This window comes from Pelobates fuscus, chromosome 6 (assembly GCF_036172605.1).
Source record: "Pelobates fuscus isolate aPelFus1 chromosome 6, aPelFus1.pri, whole genome shotgun sequence".
NCBI classification, from domain to species: domain Eukaryota; kingdom Metazoa; phylum Chordata; class Amphibia; order Anura; family Pelobatidae; genus Pelobates; species Pelobates fuscus.
Window position 1 is genome coordinate 152,704,004 of NC_086322.1, and position 23,108 is coordinate 152,727,111.

The 23,108-nt window shown below is 39.9% G+C and overlaps 1 protein-coding gene across 1 annotated transcript in view; it reads right to left on the reverse strand.

The window, feature by feature from the left end:
* Positions 1 to 18,159, reverse strand: part of LOC134566107 (WD repeat-containing protein 64-like) — a 65,154-nt gene extending 46,995 nt beyond the window's left edge. The window contains exons 1-6 of the mRNA XM_063425815.1: positions 18,107 to 18,159; positions 14,464 to 14,499; positions 12,457 to 12,669; positions 8,464 to 8,552; positions 3,330 to 3,422; positions 2,282 to 2,327 (exon numbers count right to left, since the gene is read on the reverse strand). Of these exons, the coding sequence (XP_063281885.1) occupies positions 2,282 to 2,327; positions 3,330 to 3,422; positions 8,464 to 8,552; positions 12,457 to 12,669; positions 14,464 to 14,475 (453 nt within the window). The 5' untranslated portion in view covers positions 14,476 to 14,499; positions 18,107 to 18,159. The remainder of the gene's footprint in view (positions 1 to 2,281; positions 2,328 to 3,329; positions 3,423 to 8,463; positions 8,553 to 12,456; positions 12,670 to 14,463; positions 14,500 to 18,106) is intronic.
* Between the last annotated feature and the right edge of the window lie 4,949 nt (positions 18,160 to 23,108).

Below are 23,108 nucleotides of genomic sequence, written 5' to 3' on the forward strand. Positions count from 1 at the left end.
TTCAGGAAGTCCCTCTAGTGGCTCTCTCTGGATGACAGGGACTAGAGGTGGAGTTAACCCTCTGAGGTAATTATTGCAGTTTCACAGAAACTGCAATAATTACCACTGTAGGGTTAGGGGACATGGGACATTGCACCCAGACCACTTCAATGACCTGAAGTGGTCTGGGTACCTACAGTGTCCCTTTAAATCTGGTTACCTAATGATAGCCGCATTTTGACAAATAGGGCATATTAAAGGACCACTCTAGTGCCAGGAAAGCATACTCGTTTTCCTGGCACTAGAGTGCCCTGAGGGTGCCCCCACCCTCAGGAACCCCCTCCCGCCCGGCTCTGGAAAGGGGAAAAGGGTTAAAACTTACCTTTTTCCAGCGCTGGGCGGGGAGCTCTCCTCCTCCTCTCCGCCTCCATTCCTCCCCGTCGGCTGAATGCGCACGCGCGGCAAGAGCTGCGCGCGCATTCAGCCGGTCACATAGGAAAGCATTCATAATGCTTTCCTATCGACGCTTGCGTGCTCTCACTGTGATTTTCACAGTGAGAATCACGCAAGCGCCTCTAGCGGCTGTCAGTGAGACAGCCACTAGAGGAAATAGGGGAAGGCTTAACTAATTGATAAACATAGCAGTTTCTCTGAAACTGCTATGTTTATAAAACAATTAGTTAACCCTAGCTGGACCTGGCACCCAGACCACTTCATTAAGCTGAAGTGGTCTGGGTGCCTAGAGTGGTCCTTTAAGGCTAAGTAAAAAAAAATGTATTTCCAGTCTTGCCTCAAAAAAGAAAAATAAATCCTCCTTGACTCCAAAATGGCAAAATGACTATCCTCTTTCTCCTGGGTGAACAAGCTGCTTACTTTAAAATCACTTCTGTTTCTGTTTTTGCAGCCCTAGCCACACCTCCCAGGCAGAGACTCACACAACCTCCATGAAAAAAATGGTCCCATTTTCAATCAGATCTTTCAGCACAGCACATCTACTATAATTCTTATCTCCTGCTTTGTTAGTTAAACTTTAATCACACACATGAGGCTGTTGCAGGGTTTAACAGGCTATTAACAGAGCAGGAGATAATAAATTCTAAATTAAACGCACTGTGCTATACAAGATAAACAATTAAGATTCTTTTTAAACAAGTGTGTATAGAGGCTGTGTGAGTCTCATCTTGGGGAGGTGTGGCTAGCACTTTATAAACATTGTGACTTAACTCCTACATGGCAGAGAATCGAGCATTGAGACTGCAGGAGCATGGCGCACACACCAAAATTTGCTTAATTAAGTTGTTTTGGTGCTTAGAATGTCCCTTAAATGAATACTACAGGGTTAGGAACACAAACATGTATTACTGGCCCTATAGTGTTAAAACCACCATCTAGCCTCCCTGGCTTCCCCTCGTTCTCCTAAATATATTAAAATCTTACTTGTATTCAAGTGTGCAGCTGCTGTCTCTGCCCCTGATCTGCCTGCTTCTGCTGACATCATCAGAAGTGGTGTGCTGAGCCAATCACAATGCTTTCACATAGGATTGGCTGAGACTGTCAAGGAAGTAGATCAAGGGCAGAGCCAGCACAATTCAAACACAGCCCTGACCAATCAGCACCTCCTCATAGAGATGCATTGAATCATTGTCATCATCATCTCTATGAGGAAAGTTCAGTGTCTCCATGCAGAGGGTGGAGACACTGAATGGTAGTGTTGCACAATACAATAAGCTTTAGTTGTTCTGGTGACTATAGTGTCCCTTTAACATTGCATTTTCATGTGCACATTACAGACCACCGCACATTAATAATTTACTATTAATAATTCTGGGTATTATTGCAGAGAATTTGAGTGTGGAGATCAGCAGAACATTATAATATAAAATCAAAATTATGTTTGTATGCAACAAAATGAAATTAGGAGCCTACAGATATGGATTTTGTACTTTATTCCTAGAGTTAGCACTCAAGAAGACTCAGCTTTGTGCGAGTTCCTGAAAAATAATATAAATTAGAATACTTTGTATGATTCACACGGCACAAAGTTACTTTCAATCTGTAAAGACAGGTCTGTGCCACGGATCTCATGTAGGACATCTTCCCCTCCATTCTCCACAACAATAGGTGCAGAGGAAAGACTAAATAGAGTGTAGAGCTACCTGCTCCTTCAGTCCCAACACAACTACTGTAGTCAGTTTTGTTAAACCAGCACCTATTAGCTGCTCATTTTACAAAGACAGGGGGTGATCATTAAATAATTAACATCAGGTTTATCCAATTACAGTCAAAACATTCAATAACTTACCTGCTCATCACCAAAATATATGACACACTCATCTGCATCTCTTGGACTAAATGAATAAATGTAAAAACAGCATATAAACAGAAATGGAAGTAATTAAACAAACATGTGCAGCTTTTATTAATGATCAACTGATACATACAACCATTGATAATACATGAAGACATAATAGGTGTAAAAAAAAGTAGCAAGGTTAATGCTTATGTGGAGGGCTGGATTTGCCAGTAGACAGAGTAGCCGCCTCCCTAATTTTGCCATAGATTGCTTAACGGGTTACTCCAACCACTGATTTGAAGTGGTCATGGTGGTAGGATTCTGGATGTGAAGTGTTTCAGCTTGAAACATTCAACATACTGAGATATTTTTAATAGTGTGCCGAGGACCAGTTGTCGTGACATTGGTTTCAGGCTGCCTAATGTCAATTCTGTGCATAAATTACATCTGTTGTCAGATGTGAACAGATGTAAAAACCTTCTTAATGTATGGGGAAGGTTTTAGTTGCACCATCCCACCTCCCTCCTGCAGCTCTGGTGTTTGTTTGTTTTAAAACTCTCCACTCCCTCTGACTCCCTCCCCTCGCTGGCCTGGAGTACGCACATGTGCTCTCAGCTGGTGAAATGATCCAATCACATGACTTCTCCTCTCATTCAGCTTTCCATGTGCAGTCCCAGTGACGTCAGGAGGGGGCTCAGAAAAGCAGATCTTTGCCCAGTGCTGAATATCAGGTAAGTGAAACAGGTTTTACGGTGAATTGAATGGAGACCCCACACTGCCCTATAGAGCATATTACACCAGAAAAGCCCTCCCCCCCTCTCAAAAGGGTTATAGTAACCCTTTAATATGCGGGCCAGCACTTGTTTACAAATTCTGTACCTCTGCAACTAGTATTAAATTAAATGTTATTGACCAGACGCTAATTATACAGATCACATTAGATACAGTATGTGGATTTGTAGAATACAACTAATTTATTTTTATGGGGGGGTGGGGAGGGTGGGGGGTTATGCCTGTGGGTCACATTTATTAAAAATAGTAAACAAAATCCAATTACCTGTAGCCTAAATGAAGTGGCAGTGTTTCCAGGCCAACAATTTGACAATAAGGTTCAAAGTTGGAAAGTTCATAAAGACGTATCTCTCGGTCACTGACAATATAAATGTTTTAAAATTATAATAAATAATAAAACAATTTGATAGTTATTAATGATAATGTTTCTCAGAATGCACTATTCCCTTCTTTTACTTCACATTTATCTCTATACCCTGAAAGGAAGGTATAGAGGTCATGGTCGATGGTCATCTTTTATAGAATGTAATGAGGAATAGGAGAATAATAAGGAAAATGGTTTGGGGTTAATATATACTAAAATAAGATCCTAAAACCAGACAAAGATATGGATCACAAAGAAATACAAAATGTGACCAAAAACAAAGTATGTGTGCAGCAGATTAAACTCTTTTTCTTTTCTTTAAATATTGATGGCCTACATCTCCCAGAATGCTTTGATGGCCAGACAATTAGAGAAATTGTAGTTAAACATTTTACTAATAAAAATTAAATACATTTTCTAATGCGCTCACAACATAAACTTAGACACAAAGAAATTGTGTTGTGCATATTAATAAGTATGGGGGCAATATCCAAATATGTAAAAAAATAAACAAAAATCAGTCGGTGAGAATCACAATACAATAAATAAAAGAGAATTAATAAAGGCAAAGTAAAGTCATCTACAAAATAGAAAGATGGAATTAAATATGGTTGTAGTTTAAGAGCCGATTGAGCCCAGGTGTAAGTCTTCCAGTATTGGATGCTGTGAACCAAGGCAAGTTCCTTTTACTGTATACTGAGAGGGGAAAAATCCACACGCCTAATTCTTTCTCCAGTTCTCAGTTCTCTCAATGAAGCGCCCATGAAGCAGAGTAGCTTATGGCCACTCCCCAATGCAAACAGATATATAAATGCTTATATGTTTATACACTCACTATAAAAAAAAATTAAAGCCAACTGAAAGAATCCAAGTCCGCAAACCCTAAAGAGCAATAAATATACATATGAAATGGTTGCAAAAATCATGCACTTAATTCTAAATAAACTGTTAAAAGATTTTTGAAAGAAAGAAAATAATGAAATGATCAATCAATCCAACTGTTATAAATCTAAAATTATATTAAAAAAAAAAAAAGATTTTCCTAACTGGAGACTTTTTTTGCTCTGGCATTCCATACTTGCCAATATTTCAAACTGACTAAGAGGGACACTAAAGTAAAGGGTGTAAGTGAGGGATTGGCCAGTAGGCATGTGCATTCATATTCTTAACTACATCAAACTTAGCATGAGGGAGAGAAGGTAGTGGCTTGGGGACCACCAGGGGGAGAAACCTAAAGACAGTTTTGGTGGTAGGTAAGGGGTTGGGGCTGTGGAGACACTAGGTATTATAATTAGAGCTTCCCCACAGCCCCTCTAATCCCCCCTTGGACCGATGGGGGATATACCCCAGGCTTATTTTTGGTGTTTTGTTTACATTTACATTTCAATTGGCACATGGATAACCCTTGTTACCCCACCGCTAGCAGTCAGTGGGCCATAAAGACATTATTCAATAAAATATAATTTTGCCAAATTTTTATCAAACCAAATATGTTGGCATAACTGGAAAAAAAAAGAAAAAAATGCACTAAAAGAATTTCTGAAAAAAAACCTCGAGTTATTTTTGTGCACATCTTTAGTGGAAATGGACAGGGCTGTTCTGCAAAAATGTAGTTCCCATATAAGTAAATAAATATGCAACTAAAATGAAAAACAAAAAAAACAGTGGCCTTGATTTAAATTTTTTTTTTTTTTTTTTTTTTTTAATTCTTTATTTTTGCGTGCTGTTTAACATAGGGTAAAGTAACCACATGCAATAGTGAACTTTAACATGTACATATATATATCCGTTTCAAAGTTACAGCGCATATGTTGTAATTTAGCACAATTTTTATTTTTAAGGAAACGTCGTAAGACCTAGGAAGTGGGTTGGTATAATACTAGGTGTGGTGTTCTATTTGGTTTGTGGACGCCCATTCCTAGGACCTAGATTAGTAAAGAAGGGGTGGTCCATATTGGGTGGTTTGTACCAAGTCAGTGTTAGGCTTGGAGTCTAGGTTTTGTGAGGAGGGAATATCCCCTGAATGGATCCGTGGTTCTAGCCAGTGGTCTGTGGTGACGGTCGGTTCGTCTTGGGAGTAGTTTGTCTAATGGTCTCAGTTTGGTCTGTTTAAACTACTTTTGAGGTGTAGTAGCCCTAACCTAGGGGCTGTCGGGGGGGGGGGGGGAAGGTGTGTGCCTTGGTGCAGCACACATTCCTCTGGTACACTAGCGTGCCGGCGCCATCCCTGGCATGCTCTTAGGTCGTTATTAGAGTCACGTTACTTAAGTCGTGGAGAAATCAACAGAACGTTAACGTTAGAAAGTAATAGAAGAAAAAGGAGAAAAACCATAGGTAAACGGCAAATTACAGTATTTAGCCTGTGAGCAGGTTGGGGTAGGAGACTTCTCACCCCCATCCTGTCAAGTGGCCTGGGTGTCCATTCTCTGTGTCCTCGGGACGAATGGTTCGATTGTCTCTGGGTCCCAAGCGGGAGAAGCGATCTGGGTGGTCTTGGTTGGTATACCCAGTTTTGATAGTAGCGCGGCAGCTTCAGTTCCTGAAGTGATTTTGTATGTGTGTCCTTGGTGTGTAACCAGGAGGTGGCGTGGATTTCCCCACCGGTATGGTATTTCTACTGCGCGCAGCTGGCTGGTGAAGTCGTTGAGGGTTTTTCTCCATTGGAGAGTGGCTCTAGTTAGGTCCTGGTAGAAAGTCAATTGGGACTCTTCAAAGTCGAGTGGTGTCTTGCCCTTGAGTGCCGACAATATGTGTCCCCTGTCTTGGGGAAGGGCGCAGCGGAGTATTACATCTCCAGCGAGGAGTGTGGATGCCCTTGTTGGAGTGGGTAGTCGGTATATTCCGGCAAAGGTGAGTTTCCTTGCCACCCCGGGGGAAAGTATGGATTGCATGAGACGTCGCACATAGTGAGGTAGATCTTCCCTGGAGACTGATGCAGGGATACCACGTATTTTAATGTTGTTGCTTCTGAGTTTATCTTCTTGGGCTGCCATCTGTGCCTCCAGATTTCTTTGAGTATGTTGCATTTGGGAAAGGGATTCCTGCAGCGAGGTGAGTTCCTTTTGGATCCCCTTTACTTCTCCCTCTGTGTGTAGTACTTTGTCAGTGATTTGTTGCATGCTGGTTTTGAGGGTGGGCAAATCTGCTGCCAGTAGGCTTTGTATTTCTTGCAGCATGTTTTGCATGTGCTGTAGGTCTTGTTTAGTGGCAAGTTCGGTGGTAACCTGCTGGGGTGTGAGGTTTGGCTGTTTAACCCCTTGAGGGCTATGTTCCACTGAGTGAGGCTCTGGAGGGGGAACAGGGCCTTGTGCGGCCGCCATTTTGGCGGGTGTGTGTTTTAGTAGCAGTGTGCTAATATCAGGCTGTGCTGTACCTGGTTGGGGCTTCTGTGATCTGCGCCCCATTCCGAGGGTTCCGTGGTCGGAGTTGAGCTGGGACGTGCCCCACACTTCGTCCAGGAGGTCCCCGTCAAACAGATAATCCAGGCCGTGGTGGGCTGATGGGAGGTAGGCCCGGGCTCTGGTTTTCGGCTTTGCCTGTGTCACGACAGTGACCCCTACACGCAGAGTGTAACCTAACTATAGAACGTATACCGGACCTTAGAATGGCCGGGCTCACGTTAGAGTAGTCAAATGGGATAGCCAGAGGTCAAGGGATGACAGAAGACGGAATAACGATTAACAAGCCAAAGTACAGGGAACCAGAGAGTAGAATAGTCAAACAGAGTAGCCAGAAGTCAAATACCAGGAGAGAATACCAATAAACATAAAGAGCACTATGGGAACCAGCAAGAACCACACTAGGGCGTCTTACTGCTGTCAAGACAGCCCTTATATAGTGTGGTGTGTTTTGCTTTAAAACCACGCCCCCAAAAGGTCCGGGTGCGTGGTTGCGTCATGATCCTGTCGGCTTCCAGCCGACGGCAGTGGCGCGCATGCGCCGAAGTTAGAAATTCCGCTCTGAGTGAGCGGCCGGCGTCAGAGGTGCCGTGCCGCTCAGTGAAGGAGGATGCTGTACTGCGTGGGTCCGAGGTTGACAGGTAAGGTATCGTGACAGCCTGCTTCGGGGTGTACCGGAATGGCATCGGTCGGTTCCGGGGGTTCCCCTCCGTGCGATGGTGTTGTTTGTGCTGGTGGATGGTGCTGCTGTTGGCTGATGTCCGTCGGATTGAGACCGTGGTTGTCGGAGCTCGCGGCAATGGCGACCGGCCCGTTTCGCTGCCAGGCTCCGCCCCCCCTTGATTTAAATTTTAATCCACATCAGAATTTATTCCAATCTTTTAGAACATAAACTATTCAAATTATCTACAGAAGCCACCATTAAAGTTTTGTACATAAATCATTTGAAACGGTTCTTGAAAAGACTGGAATCATTTCTGGTGCTGATTCAAACTAAATAAATTGAGGCAAATGTACCTTATTGACAGACTGAGCTATAAATACATTTATTGTAAGTTACCATCACATTACTGGTAGATTTACTGTGGAGCTCTGCTATACACTCAGATACACCAACAATATGGAACTCCTAGAAAAGTCGGACTTTGGGACAGAAAACAGGGACAGAGGTATTTGGACCCAAAATAATAACTGTCCCTCCTAAATAGGAACACTTGAGAGGTATGGTGTTACCTCTTCCTGGCCTCAGAATAATATAGGTACTTAAGTTTAGTGCATGGCTTTAACTGTATTGTGTGTACGCACAGCATGCCAGAGCACAGAAAAATTGATCAACTTATAAATGTAGCAGTATAGGCACTAGGTCAGGCATAGCCAACCTTCAGCACTCCAGATGTTTTGGACTACACCTCCCATGATACTTTGCCAGCATTATGGGTGTAAGAGCATTAAAGGAGATGTAGTCCACAACATCTGGAGTGCTGAAGGTTGCCTTTCCCTGCACTAGGTGATAGGTGTAAATCACAATTCACATCCGTACTCCAAGAGAAACCCAACAAACTAAAAAGCACAATCCCAATTTGTATATATTACTTTAGCTTTTCCTTAAATTCCACTTAAAATACCAGAGCTCTTACCATGTCCCAATAATGAGCTTATTGTATTGAACCATAAGAGTTGAGTCGGCGATCCATTTTACTTTTTTATTCGGTTGTTTGTGTTCATCCTATTATGGATATAGGGTACTCAAATTAGTGAAAATATATCCAAACAAAGAAATACCCATTTATTAAGAAATCACTCTAATCAGCCCTTTACCTTTTACTTTTGTTGTCATCACACAGACTTACAAACATTGGTGGAACAACGACCATAACACACTACGGCACAATAATTGCTCGGGGTGCTGTCAACCTGTGTACTATGGGGTGATGGTTTATGTCTCACCCCTTTTTATCTCCTCACAACTGTCATCAGCTAGGGAATAATTAGTATGCCACTACCTATATTTAAATGAAATGCTTAGATTAGACTCTACTTCCATATTATTTCTTGTATATACAGAGAGACATTCTTCTCTGAAGCAGCTCTGTTACTTCTGACTATTTTTTAAGTTAGAATCTTTATGAAACGCTCATTCTGTCTGCATTGTAATTCAATTGACATTCCAACTCAATCCAACGATACCATAAGGCAAAGCAGGGAGTGACACAGCACCTGGTCTGCATTTAAAAGGGTCCCCCAGAGGAAATGGCAGATGCTGCAAGGGACAGCTTCAGGTATGTACATCTACTTTCCACAGCAACCAGACCCTAATCGGAGATGTTACCAAAATATGCAAAGGACAGAATGTGACTGTTTATATTTGAATGATGACCAAGCTATTAAAACTATTAAAATTTGGGGCGGAGCTTGCTACCTGACCTGTATAGACGCCATTTCTATCAGCTCCCAAATCTTGCGAACTAAATCCATGACATATCAGAATTTCCACCTGCCTAGCTCTCCCCACCTAAAGACCCAACAGCCAGAGATGTCATTCTCAGAAGTACCCCAATATTGGTGGGTCCTACGCTAAAATGTGGGGGACAAATTAAATAGTACTAGTGTTAAAAATAAAAAGTGTTTTTTATTTTTAACACTAGTACTATTTAATTTGTCCCCCACATTGTAGCGTAGGACCCACCAATATTGGGGTACTTTGAAAGTAGTGGTGGGTTTAACAACATATGGCCATATGGTGGAACCAAATCCCCATATTTATTCTTAGATAGGCATTTTAGTAGCCTTCTTTGTATTAGAGTGCGCCGCAACTATTTATTTTCTCATTATGAAGTCTGGTCACTGCGGCAGCACCTTTCATTCAAAATGCAGGTCTCGGGTGTGCCCCCAATCCTTTCTCTGTACACATTATATTTGGAATCCAGACCAGATTCCTTTGGGGTTAAGCACCCCGCCCAAGCCCCCCAGCTTCAGAGGCTCCTTTAGAGGTGGCCACAGGTGTATATATAGGAGGAGTTTCTTAATAGTCAGGTCACTTTTATTATTTTCTCCAGTCAAACAGATATCATCTGCAATAGTTAGTATACTCATTTTAGCACCAACACATTAATTGTTTAGTTTTAACACTGTTTTTAATTGCTTTCATCACTTATTCTTGTATACTCACTATGCTCTCACTAGGATTTAATTTAACACTTTTTATTTTTAACATTAGTACTATTTAATTTGTCCCCCACATTTTAGCGTAGGACCCACCAATATTGGGGTACTTTGAAAGTAGTGGTGGGCTTAACAACATATGGCCATATGGTGGAACCAGATCCCCATATTTATTCTTAGATAGGCATTTTAGTAGCCTTCTTTGTATTATATTTTTTGTAGTCTGAGTGCGCCGCAACTATTTATTCTCAGAAGTGTCACAGTGCAAGACAAGCTGCACATAATGGCGGGTTTGAAAGGCAAGACACCATTGATATACGAGAACTCCTCACTAACGTTCTTCCAAGATCTATCAAAAGCCACCCTCTTGTGGCGCAAATCTTATGGACCGCTCACCACACAGTTACGATCAGCAGGCATAACCTACAGGTGGGGCGCTAACGGGACTCTAGAGGTAACCCATGATGGAACTACCCATGTCCTATCCCCCTAGGGACTGCCAAACCCAACGCCTACACCACACGGGAGCCCTCATATGGCGGCATGGGACCTCGGGAGCACCATCCCGTTTGAACCGAGAACCAGCATATCACAACACCCTGTAAAATGAGCGGTGTGGATTGATACCACTAGTTTTGCCAACACAACTGTTGCATACCTTTTATTTTGAGTTCCTAATGTTTATTTATTTATTTAGTTAGTTAGTTATATATGTTCTACCACCACAGGTCAATGATTCATTAAACCTATATCATAGGGAGCCCAGGCTCTTTAATTCAATGAGAGCCAGCGCATCGCGCGCCCCAAACACTTGGCGTCCGAAAAAACACCCCCCCCCCCCGCCCCCTTTGTTAGGGGTAATAAATCTAGATACATCACTCATGACAAAAAGCGTCACTCCACTAACGCATACAGACACCCTCACCCAGCACAGCACAAAGAGAGCCAGACTAAAAAGCATTGTTTTAACTCAATCCTGTTACTTTACAACTTGACCAACTCCTTAACGCTCACATGGAGTACTAACACCACCAGACCCACAATTTACATGCGCTACCACAGTACACCATGTCTAATCCCAAATCCAAAAGTACACAAAACATCATGATACCTCTGTATCGATTACTATGTATTATTTAACATGTTACTGTTGTTCCAGAACTTGTTATTGCTTAACTCAAAAATGGTGCAAATCTCTAACGACATTGTATCTGTACTTTAATGGTGAACTTACGTGCACACATGTATGTAAAACTCAAATATGATGCACCAAAAATGAAAACTAAAGAATTAAAAACAAAAGCAAATAAAATGTATGAATTATGGTAGCATTCAGTAGGCATTTAGGATCACAGTACAGTAAATGTACAAAGTTAACCATTGACAGTTTCATAACAAATCTCTTACACCTAGCACATAGCAACTTGAAAACTATAAAAAAAAACATACAACTTCAAAAGTACACAAAATTCAAGTATGTGTTTAATAACACATGTTGGTTCTATAAATACTAATAATAAGAAAAATATAAAACAACCAAAGTCTCATTGAAATCTTCTCATTCTGTGCTTAGACTTGTTAGCAATCCTTTTAATTGGGTAATAAGACGTCTCCATTTTAATTTTATGTTAGAGATCAAATTATACATGTTGAGATAAATTAAGGAATCATCCAATGAAGAATACGGTAATTAGTGTCATTGAATTATTGTTTGAGATTGTGTTACTAATGGTGAGCATCACACTTGCATTCAAAGGCTTTATTGCCTCTGGCAATGCTGAACACAACCCGGACCAGATAATCTGGTCCTCACATTTAAACCACAACACATCCACAAAGCAACAATGGTAGCAACACTTAATAACACAGTTTTTAATTAAGGCTCTTGGTTACTGTGTATTCCATGGAGGACACTTTAAGTAAACTTTTCTTTATGGCTTAAGTTCAATTCAATGTCAATGCCCAGTTTTTTTGCCTACTTCTCTGTTCCCTTTCGCTTACCTTCTCTAGAGTTACACATACCCCAAGGCAGGGCAAGATCTGTTTAAACAACAAGGGTCAAGGGTTATATATATCAAATGTGCTCTTATTCCATTAATTGTGGCAGAATATTCTTTACTGCCTCTCTTTGGTCATTTTATTTTCCTGTTCTTTTTTGTTCACAGAATAAAAAATATCTTTCACATTTCTAATATTTCTTTCCTTCCTAGTAATATTTATTATATTTGTCTTATTTGTGCATGCAATAAGTGGTAAAATCAGCAGGAAACAAAACAAAGAAGCAAATTAATCAAAGAAGGAATAAAAAAAGAAAACAGAGAAAAAGAATAAAAAGTGCTGGAAAAAAAGTCATCATTGTACGAAGGGTGAAGTAACATTTTTACATAAAAAAATGACACATGGGCACAAAACTCGTGCCAGCGTAAAAACGAATGTGACAATTACATGACCACAATTGTCTTATTTACCAGAATAAATCGATTTTTCTTCAGTTTAAGCTCCGATGTCCAGACCGAGATCAGGCCATCTTGACCTACAGCTAATAATGTATTATCAGGCATGGGTGATATCTGGATAAATGGATCCCGATGTGGTGTTTCCGTTAAAGTAGCAGGAAGATGAAATGAGACTCTCTTGGTTGGCTGCTGTCTGTGAAACTCTGCATCTTCATTGTATCCCACCTGTCAGAAAATATAATGTTTAAATATGCAGAAAGTTTGTATAATACTTATTCTTGTGAAAAAAATATTTATGAACAAAATCTGTGGGAGCGGGCATTCACTAAATACATGCTGTATATAATATAAAAGACTGGGCAAAAACATATTTAGCACATATTACAACAATGTTCATTTACTTGTGCAAATAGAATCATACAAATCTGTTTTATTATAGCTCAATCTGTGGTTTATTTGTAACACATAACTAAACTGCTATATAAAAATGCTGAAAAAAGAATACTGGTAAATATATCATCTACCCTCAGTAGGAAATTTAATTGTTTGTATGTGTTTGTTAATAGACACAATTATAATTTCTAATCCTAAACCACTAACCCCTACCTTTCTTTGTCCTTTCTATTCTTCTAGTGACTTTAACTTTAATGCACGTAACTTTATAACTGTTTTTGACAAAATGATCCTTAATATCTGCTGTGCGTCGACTGGATGGGATTGGCTAGGGCTGGGGGATATTTATCAAAGTATTCTAAATAGTATGTTAAATTGTTTCATTCATATTTCATATTTTATTAAGGGATGGTTTCTTTGTTGTAAATTGCACAGATTTTCACAGAAACCTCCATTTCAGAAGACCACCAAACTTAGAGTGGCAGAAAAAGAGAGAAATGAAAACGAACACTATTCTGTTGGGGAGGAGGGGGGGGGGAGGGGAATGGTCAAACAATTGTGTAATTTCAAAAATGATAGGGTATAAAAAAAGCAACAGGTGAAAAAAATGACAGATTTAATAAACAGCTTCGTAATTTTTCATACAATATGTGTTGGAAAAACATTACTGGACACAAACAATACTTGATGACACTGCAGATGAAATGTATATTGGTTATTGTATCTATGGCAAACAACAGAATTGATAAGCTCTGCAGTATCTTCTGAAATCATTTCCAACTACCCGCTAGTCATAAATGTGTTCTTTGAAGAAGTATATGTCATGGCCAGGCAAATTTTATATGTTCTATTTAATGTTAAAATTGAAAGTATCAAAATTATACATTTCACTTCCATTTAACATTAGCTGCAATGTTGCCACGTTTTTTTGATGTGGAATAAATGTAATTGGAACTATCAACTTTTTCAAGTTTCTTTGTTTTTGGATTGGCCTTGCCCTTTACAGTTCAGTTTTTTTCAGCTTTCTCTGGAAGTGGCTTTCTAGATGACTGACAACATTATGTATTATCCTTTTTACCAATGAGTGACATTCATTACAGCAAATTTCAGAAATATAGGCATTGACATATCGAAGGCTAAACTTATTTAACTAAACTAAGATTTAGATAATTTTTCAGATTTTTATAATCACTAAACTCGTTTTTGGACATTTAGTTGACCCAATATATTATCAGAATATTTCTAAGTTCCCTATGATTTCATATAAATCTGTATACAGGTCACGCAGCATCCTAAATATAATTTAATATATTTAAATGTGTTTACATCAAGATGTTTTCTTCCTTTCTATTAATATAACATTGTTTAATCCCCTAGCTTCACACTCATCTTCATATTATTATAAAACCTACAAGTGGGCATTTTTCAAACAGACAGAAAAAGATAACTATCCACTATTGCAGTTACAGATATCTGTCAGCACTTGTGGCTATGGCTTTATGCAAAAATAGGGTTCAGCCTCCAAAGTCTTCTAGGAGTGTAGTCACTACGATGTACTTAAGGTGCTATTGTAATAGCAGATGATTCTGTCAAAACTAGATTTAACATAAGAAGGTACATATTTACCTGAAGAGCCATCACCACTTCTAAATTATGTTTTTCCTGAAAATAAAATAAAAAACAATATTACTTTTACATTTTTGTGAATAATTAAGCATTCCATGTGCACATTCAGCACACAATACAAATTTATACATTAAGGTCAATATGTAGAAAATCATATGGTAAATATCAGGCCAATATGGAAGTTTTTTTGAGGGGATATTATTCATGGGATTTATTTTCCTCTATAAATTTCCAAACTGGATCCAAATGAATCCTGATGAGTTCTATGCCCTTAAAGTGCCTCGTACAAACATCAACAGCTATAAATGAATCAGTGACCAAATTAATATATGTATTATGCAGTATTCTTACAATGAGTAGATGTTTCCCTTATATAGAGAGTGCTCCATGGATTCAGAGAACAAATCTTGGACTGCAAGTCAGCGCCCCCAAATCACTCACTCAAAATGAAAATAGTGACAAATGCAAATATTATTCACATGCTTTTCACACTGTTTCCTAATCTCACCGAGTAAGTTCAAGTAAAGTCAATATGCTGTTTCTGTATGAAAGGCAGTTCTTGTGTTGCACACAATTAACTGCAAACATCTCAATATCTTTGCAAACATATTGATGAGGGTATATATTAATAACAAGGCTTTTTATGTTCAGGTCTCTTTGATTTTATGGGCTTAAAGGGATCTGAAAGAGTAATTTATCAACCTGTGCCAGGTTTATTATTTAGGTAAAAGCTTGACAATGACAGCATAGCTGCAGTCACCTAGCAGAGAGTCAAAGGCTGATTAGGCATGATACGAGATGCAGGTTACAGCATCCACTGACTAACTGGGATGGCCTATCGATGGTGGTCCAGATCTAGATCATGTCAGAGGCTCGGTGGATTGTTAGTGAATTGTCAAATGTAAAGTTGTTCCTGCATACAAACTTCTTAAATCAATCAGGTTTGCTAATGGAAAGCTCCTCTGTTAATATGTAATCTCATTCATAATTAATATATGCCTTGACTTCATTAAGTCCAGGGTCAACGCAGCCGTCTACCAGGATATTTTGGAGCACTTCATGCTTCCTTCCGCAGACAAGCTTTATGGGGATGCTGACTTCATTTTCCAGCAGGACTTGGACCTGCCCACACTACCAAAAGCACCAACGCCTGGTTCAATGACCGTGGGATTACTGTGCTTGATTGGCCAGCAAACTCGCCTGACCTGAACCCCATAGAGAATCTATGGGGCATTGGCAAGAGAAAGATGAGACATGAGACCGAACAATGCAGAAGACCTGAAGGCCGCTATTGAAGCATCCTGGTCTTCCATAACACCTCAGCAGTGCCACAGGCTGATAGCTTCCATGCCACGCCACATTGAGGCAGTAATTGCTGCAAAAGGGGCCCAAACCAAATACTGAATCCATATGCATGCTTATACTTTGCAGAGTTCTGATATTGTACACTCCATGTTTTATTGATTGCATGTAATATTCTAATTTGCTGAGATTGTGGATTTGGGGTTTTCATGAGCTGTAAGCCATAATCATCGCACTTATGACAAATCACGGCTTGAACTATCTTGCTTTGCATGTAATGCATCTATCTCATATATTAGTTTCCCCTTTTACGTTGCATTACTGAAATAAATTAACTTTTGCACGATATTCTAATTTTTCGAGTATCTGTACCTGTATACAGCAAACACACACATAATATCCAGCCAACACACACCAAATACACAATTACGTACAGTTTGTATTTTTGAGTTGATTTTATGTAAAGTTATCTAAAATATGGGTGTCCAATTTTTGGACATTGGCACAATTTCAGTGCTTGCCTTAGGCACTATTTTCAGTAGATACACACCTCTGGGAGAGTGGGTTACAAAAGCACAAAATGTAAATGTAGACAAGGAGTGGAAATTGTGAAGTGGTCACAGTCAGGCTTGGGTGTGTTTCTTGGTTTATTGTAATATGCAAAGAACCCATAATCATTACGTTCCCATTAATACTCTAGGAACATGCAATAAACCTTCATCCAGAGTGGTGGGGCTTTCTCAACCACACAGCATTTTTATACATTTACATTACTCCATAAATGTGAGTACAGTTTAGAAGCAATTACGTTTTCTTCTCTACATGCCAAGTGCAGAGAGAGCAATCTCAAATACTGTATATGCAATATATTCATTGTATTCCATATACCAGATTGTTCATGTATTGTACTTTGTGGACCATATATTGCAGCCTAGCAGGTTTAGTGTGAGGATGTAGCTCATATAAGAGAGCGATACTTCCTCAAATTATGACGGTTTTAAATTATATCTGTAAACATTAGTTGTATCCTAGGGGTAGCATTAGTATGACGTGAAACATTTGATATTGAATCTGCCTCATGTAAGCTGTTAAACCACTTTACATAACAGCATAAAAAGATACCACTCTTTAAAGTGTTTACTGCCCACATAATCAATGAATTAGGGTTGTACAATACACAAATAATTACTGTAATCTATTTCAATGCTACTTTCTACTCTGGAAGAATTTAGAAATACAGCAAATGATAACTGGAAATTGAAACATAGTTTCTCACAAAACTTTAATAAATTCTGAACAAAACGATAAAGGATTGATAAGTGAAGATTTGTTCTAAATCACACCTTTTCGGTCAGTTCGCTAAAGTTGTGGCATGTGGAGAAAGGATTTTTAAATAAAGGCTAAAATAGACATGCAAGCAATCTGAAAAAAAACAAGAATTACAACTCATGAGGCTTTGATTTGTTTTCTGATGACTCAATTTTTTTTTTAACAATTTTAAAACATAGCCAAGTATCCTACTTAGCAGAATTGTATTCTTTTAGCCTAAATGTGCAAGTCGTATGTAAATTTTCTCTAAAATACTGTTGAGTGAATAGACCCCCTCCCTTAAATATTATACTAGTAAATGCAATAAGTTCACTTCCTTTGTTTGTTTTCCTATTGATGACTATAAATGGCCCTCTAAATAAGAAGAACAAATATTGGTCTTAAATTTAACCAAAGAGGAATGTGATTCACAAACATTGTTCTAATTGTAATTAGAATTATCTTATAAACACAATAAGGCAAAATAATAGCTATTATAAAGCACATGCAATCAAAGCCGATGTTAATTTCAGCCTACAATATTAATTTATACTTATAACATAACCAACAAAAAGGAGGACAGCATATTTCAAAGAAGAAAAATTACTCCAAGATGACGTAAATTAAATTAGAGGGGCAATGGTTTAGAAACAATATCAGGAAGTATTACTTTACTGAGAGGGTAGTGACTGCATGGAATAGTCTTCCAGCTGAAGTGGTAGAGGTTAACACAGTAAAGGGGTTTAAGCATGCATGGGACAGGCATAAAACTATCCCAGATTTAAGATAAGACTAATGAAAGAATTTAGAAAATTGGGCAGACTAGATGGACCGAATGGTTCATATCTGCCGTCACATTCTATGTTTCTATATTAAAACAAAATGTGGTAATCATGCACAGATGCCTATAACTTATTGCCTATCAATGCATTCTGTTGCACTATGTTACTTTAATGTGACAAAATGCAGCTATGTAATGGAATGTATATAGGCAATGATAAAAAAAGAATCAGAGATCGGATGGAATACTTACTGGCAGCTGGTAAAGCAGATTGTCCTCTACTTCGGAGTATACTAACACACCAGTCAGTGCACTGTAAATGGCCTAGATAGCCTCTAGAAGTTGCTATGGTAATGTACTTTAGAAACATTCTGGGACACTGGGGAAGAAGCTGAACAATAGTGAATGCAAATACCTTTCTCACAGGTCACGGACCTCTCAATGCCAGACACAGCATTATGCAATTGAACCCCATGTGAAGAGGTTAGCAGCAGAGGAGTTGTGAGCTATCATTTGCATGGGAGGAGGCCGCACTGGGCTACAAGGATTCATTGTAAAGCTTGTTTGTTTTATTAACATTAAAACTCTTTTATTTGTTTTTGGTAACTGTTATAGCACAAAGCTGGCACGTATTAACATGGTTATAAAGAGAGCATAATCCTCATTACTGTATAGCCAGGTATCCTTTTTGTTAAGTATGTGTGTTTACAATAATAAATCAAATTCCAAATCTGATATAGAAATGTTCTATTTGGAACAAGTAACCTAGGTTTTATAAGGGGTTTAAAGGGACACTACAAATTGAAAGCACTTGGCTTGCTGAAATGCTTTGAGTGTGAACAGCTGTCATCTTTTTTCAATTTACTATTATAACAGTTTTTTATTTTTTATTTTTGTAAATTTATATTTTATTGTAGCATATAGAAACCATACAAACTGTGGAAAGCATATCATGCTACATTTTTTTGTGCAGGCAAGGAAAATCATAGCTAAACATGTCAAGTGATATCAAGTGACATATAAAATACTGTGTATATAATATAATATAATGCTGTGAGGCTGTCATAAGTCTAGTTCTTTTCATTTTAACATTGCACTTTTTAGTACGAGTAGCCTATACTCTAATGTAGTTTGCTTGCAATGGGGGAGGGGGGGGGGGGGGCGAGAGAAGGTTGATTCACAGGTGAGAGCAATTATGGAGGAACATTGATTAGCAAGAACAAATAACATTGAAATAGGTTGTATTAAACTAAAGACACTCTATATTAGTGGTGTGAGTGTCCAAGGGTTGGTTAGAACTGTCCCTGTACTGGAGACGAATCTCATGTGCCGACCAGGTTTGACTCCGCTGCCTCGGTTCTGGCTGTCAGGTAGAAGGGTCGGTCATTTTTTACATCCCACATCTGGGTCGACGGTTGGGGGTCCGCACCTGTAGGGCCTCTGGGATAGGCAGTCCCAGTGTCCTGAAGAATTTCCCCGCGTCCGATTGGTGCTGTAGCTGGACTCTCGTCCCGTCGTGGAGCACAGTAAGCTTGCGGCCAGGACCCCAGCGGTATACCACTTCATGATGCCTCAAGTGCTGAGTTACTGGACGGAGGGATCGCCGCCAGACCATGGTGGATCGCGTCAGGTCGTTAAAGAAGGTAAAGTCGGCTCCTTCGAAATGGTATGAAGGAGCGTCGCGGGTCGATGCATGTACAATCTGCTTACTGCGCATTGATTGAAAGCATATTAGCAAGTCCCTGGGAGCCCCATCCGAGGCCTTAGCTGGCTTTGGGATCCTGAAGTAGTTGTCCAGCAGGATCGCTTTAGCTTTGGATGGTGTGAGTATGCTGCTTAGCAGGCGGCGGAGGTAGTGAGGGATTTCAGAGTCCGTAACATCCTCAGGGGCACCCCGAATCTTGAGGTTGCGTTGTCTCTTGGAGTCTTCCAGCACTACTATTCTGCCCTCCATGAGGAGGTTTGCTTGCTTGAGCTTGTCCAGCTCGGACTGCTGAGCATCTTGCCGGCATTGTGCAATGTCACCAGAGTCTTCCAGCGATTGCAGTCGAGCAGTAATTACCCACAAGTCCTCCTCGACCAGTGCAATGTCTGCAGCAAATAGGGTTTTCATTTCCCTAAGCAGGTTTTGTATATCAGCTTTGCTCGCTGGCGTTTGTTCCAGGCTGAGGGTAGATCTTGCCTGTCGCCCTTCAGGTGGGTGCTGAGGATCAAGGTAAGCCCTTGTTGTACCCTGTGTGGTGGGGTGTGAGACAGCTTCTGTTTCACTTTCTTCCGAACCGCTGTCGATGTCCCCTCTCGCGGGTGCCATCTTGGTAGGCCGCCGCTGCGGAGTCCCCCCGAGCAGAGTGCCGATATCTTGGGAGGAGGGGGTCATATTGATTCTCCTTTGTTTAGTTTTCTTCCCCATAGTGTCTGGCTGTCTTTTGGGTGGTAGTCGGGCAATTGCATCCGATTTATCGTTGTTATTATCAGTGTTCTCGACGGAGCTCTAAGCATGTGCGCCTGCCTTGTTCGCTGGCTAGCTCCGCCCCCATAATAACAGGTTTTACTAAACATTGGCAATTTTTTAAAATTAACTGCAGGCTTCTTAATGTAAACACTGCCTTTTCAGTCATTACTGCCTAAGGCAGTGATGACTAACCTTGACACCATATATTGTTTCTGGACTACATTTCCCATGATGCTCAGCTCGCTTTTAGAGTCTAAAAGCTAGCTGGGCATCATGGGAAATGTAGTCCAGAAACAATTTATGGTGTCAAGGTTAGCCATCACTGACCTAGGGACACATCTAGTGCATAGTGTGAAACACTGCCGTTCAGCATCTCCACATACTGCATGGAGGCACTGAATGTTCCCCATATAGATGCATTGATTCATTGTATCTCTATGAGGAGATGCTGATTAGTGCAGCATGGCATTTTGCTGTGCATACGTGTTAGCCTTCCAATGCTTTCCAGAGGGGAAGCATTTGATTGGTTGAGATAATCAAGCTTGATGATCTCAGCAAAGGGGGTAGAGCGGGGATGGAGCCAGCCGCAAGGAGACCCGTTCAGTGCTGGAATAAAGGTGAGTAAAATCAATTAAACTGTTATTTTAAAACCATATTGTCAGGAATACACGTTTTCATAACAAATTTTTTATCCTTTTAATATACAGAGCCTCTATAACAAAGCACTATACACAGTGCCCGTGTGTTTTCTCCCCCAAAACTTGCTGCAGAGGAAACAGGCTAGGCCCATGCTTATTTAGTGGAAATAAGAACATAGCTATTCTTTAAACAGGGGATTGGCAGGAACTAACCAGGAAATTGCACATCTGAGGCCAGAATAGTTGACGTGGATGCATAGCTTACTGTTATGCATGCCTTGTAAAATCAAAGTATAGTGAACATTTACATATTTCTTGTCCTGATCAGCTACAGAGGAATACATCATTGATCAAGAGAAAATAACTAATACTCTAATAGCTATGAGATATTATCTGAGGTTTGAAGATCAAATACATGAACTCACATATTACAGAAGTGCAATCAAGATGCCACATGTGAAATACGGTATTAACTATGGAGATAATACTGGACCTATTACTGCTGCGTCACTCAGACTCCTGACACAGTGAGGCTAAAGGTATTGGCATGCAGCCAGATTAATAGTGTTACCTTCCTGTTATAGAGAACACTTCAGACCAATAGCAATCACAGAAATGTATCCCCCACTCTCATCCCATATTGCTGAATTACATACACATATACACTGAACAAAATTATAAACGTAACACTTTTGTTTTTGCCCCCATTTTTCATGAGCTGAACTTCTTGAGCACTTATTCTTTGCCGAGATAAAGGTCAATTTACAGAGAGAGAAATAAACTTGTTTAAGGTAAATGACATCTGATTGAAAGTGAAACCAGTTTTTTTTTTCATGCAGGCTGTGTCAATCAGAGTCAGGGGAGGTGTGACAAGGGCTGCATAAACAGAAACAAAGTGATTTAACTCCTAAGTGGCAGTGAATTGAGCAGTAAAACTTGAGAAGCATGATCTATACACTAAAACTGCTTCATTAAACTAAAGTTGTTTAGGTGACTAGAGTGTTCCTTTAAAGGGAAACTCCAGTGCCAGGAAAACAATCTGTTTTCCTGGCACTGCAGGTCCCCTCTCCCTCCCACCCCCCAATCCCCGGTTGCTGAAGGGGTGAAAACCCCTTAAGTAACTTACCTGAGGCAGCGACGATGTCCCACGTCGCTGCTTCTTCCTCTGCGCCATTCCTCCCTCTGATTACGTCAGCTGGTGGGCGAGACTGATCCCGCCCACCGACCGGGGAGACCCCATAGGAAAGCATTGAAAATGCTTTCCTATGGGGAATTGAGCGACGCTGGAGGTCTTCGACGCTGTGCTAGAAACCAGGAAGTGCCCTCTAGCAGACCGCCACTAGAGGTGGAGTTAACCCTGCAAGGTAATTATTGCAGTTTATAAAAAACTGCAATAATTACACTTGCAAGGTTAAGGGTAGTGGGAGTTGGCACCCAGACCACTCCAATGGGCAGAAGTGGTCTGGGTGCCTGAAGTGTCCCTTTAATTGTTCATCTAGTAAGAGAAACTTACACTAAAAGTGGTTTACTTTAAAGACTTAAGAAGGGATAAGTTAAAGTCATTATCATTAAAAGGGACACTCTGGAACCCTATGGCGCTTTAGCTTGCTGAAATGCTTTATATATAAAGCGTGAGTCCTCTTTTTCTCATTTTACAAAATTGCAGGTTTCAATAAAAAAAATACTTCCTGGATGTTCAGCTCAGTGGAGATAAACTCAAGAGGCAGCAATTGCTCAGAGCAAAGACTTCTCAATGCGTTGCATTGGAAGTCTGTGACTAGACAGTCAGAGAAAGTCTGGGCTGACTTAGAAGGGGAAGGTTTGCAAGGCTTCAGACAAAAAATCTGCAGCTTTTATAAGCTGTTTATGCCCCATGAAAAAATGGATTCACTACTTTAACTATCATCTCTAGTTCGTGTGTTATGGATTTAGTTTTTTTTACTCCAAATAACATTGCATAGCATGATATCCAGAAACCTATTCTCCCTATATATTTATAGACTTAATTAATATAAATTGTGCACAATAATCTTATTCTAATTCTCATTTTTGGATTTGTGCAACATCAAGCATTACTCTTATATCCAAGGCATTCCCAATGTATACTGTTAAACAACATAAATTCCAGTTACAAATAAATAAATCAGAATTAATCAGCATAAAT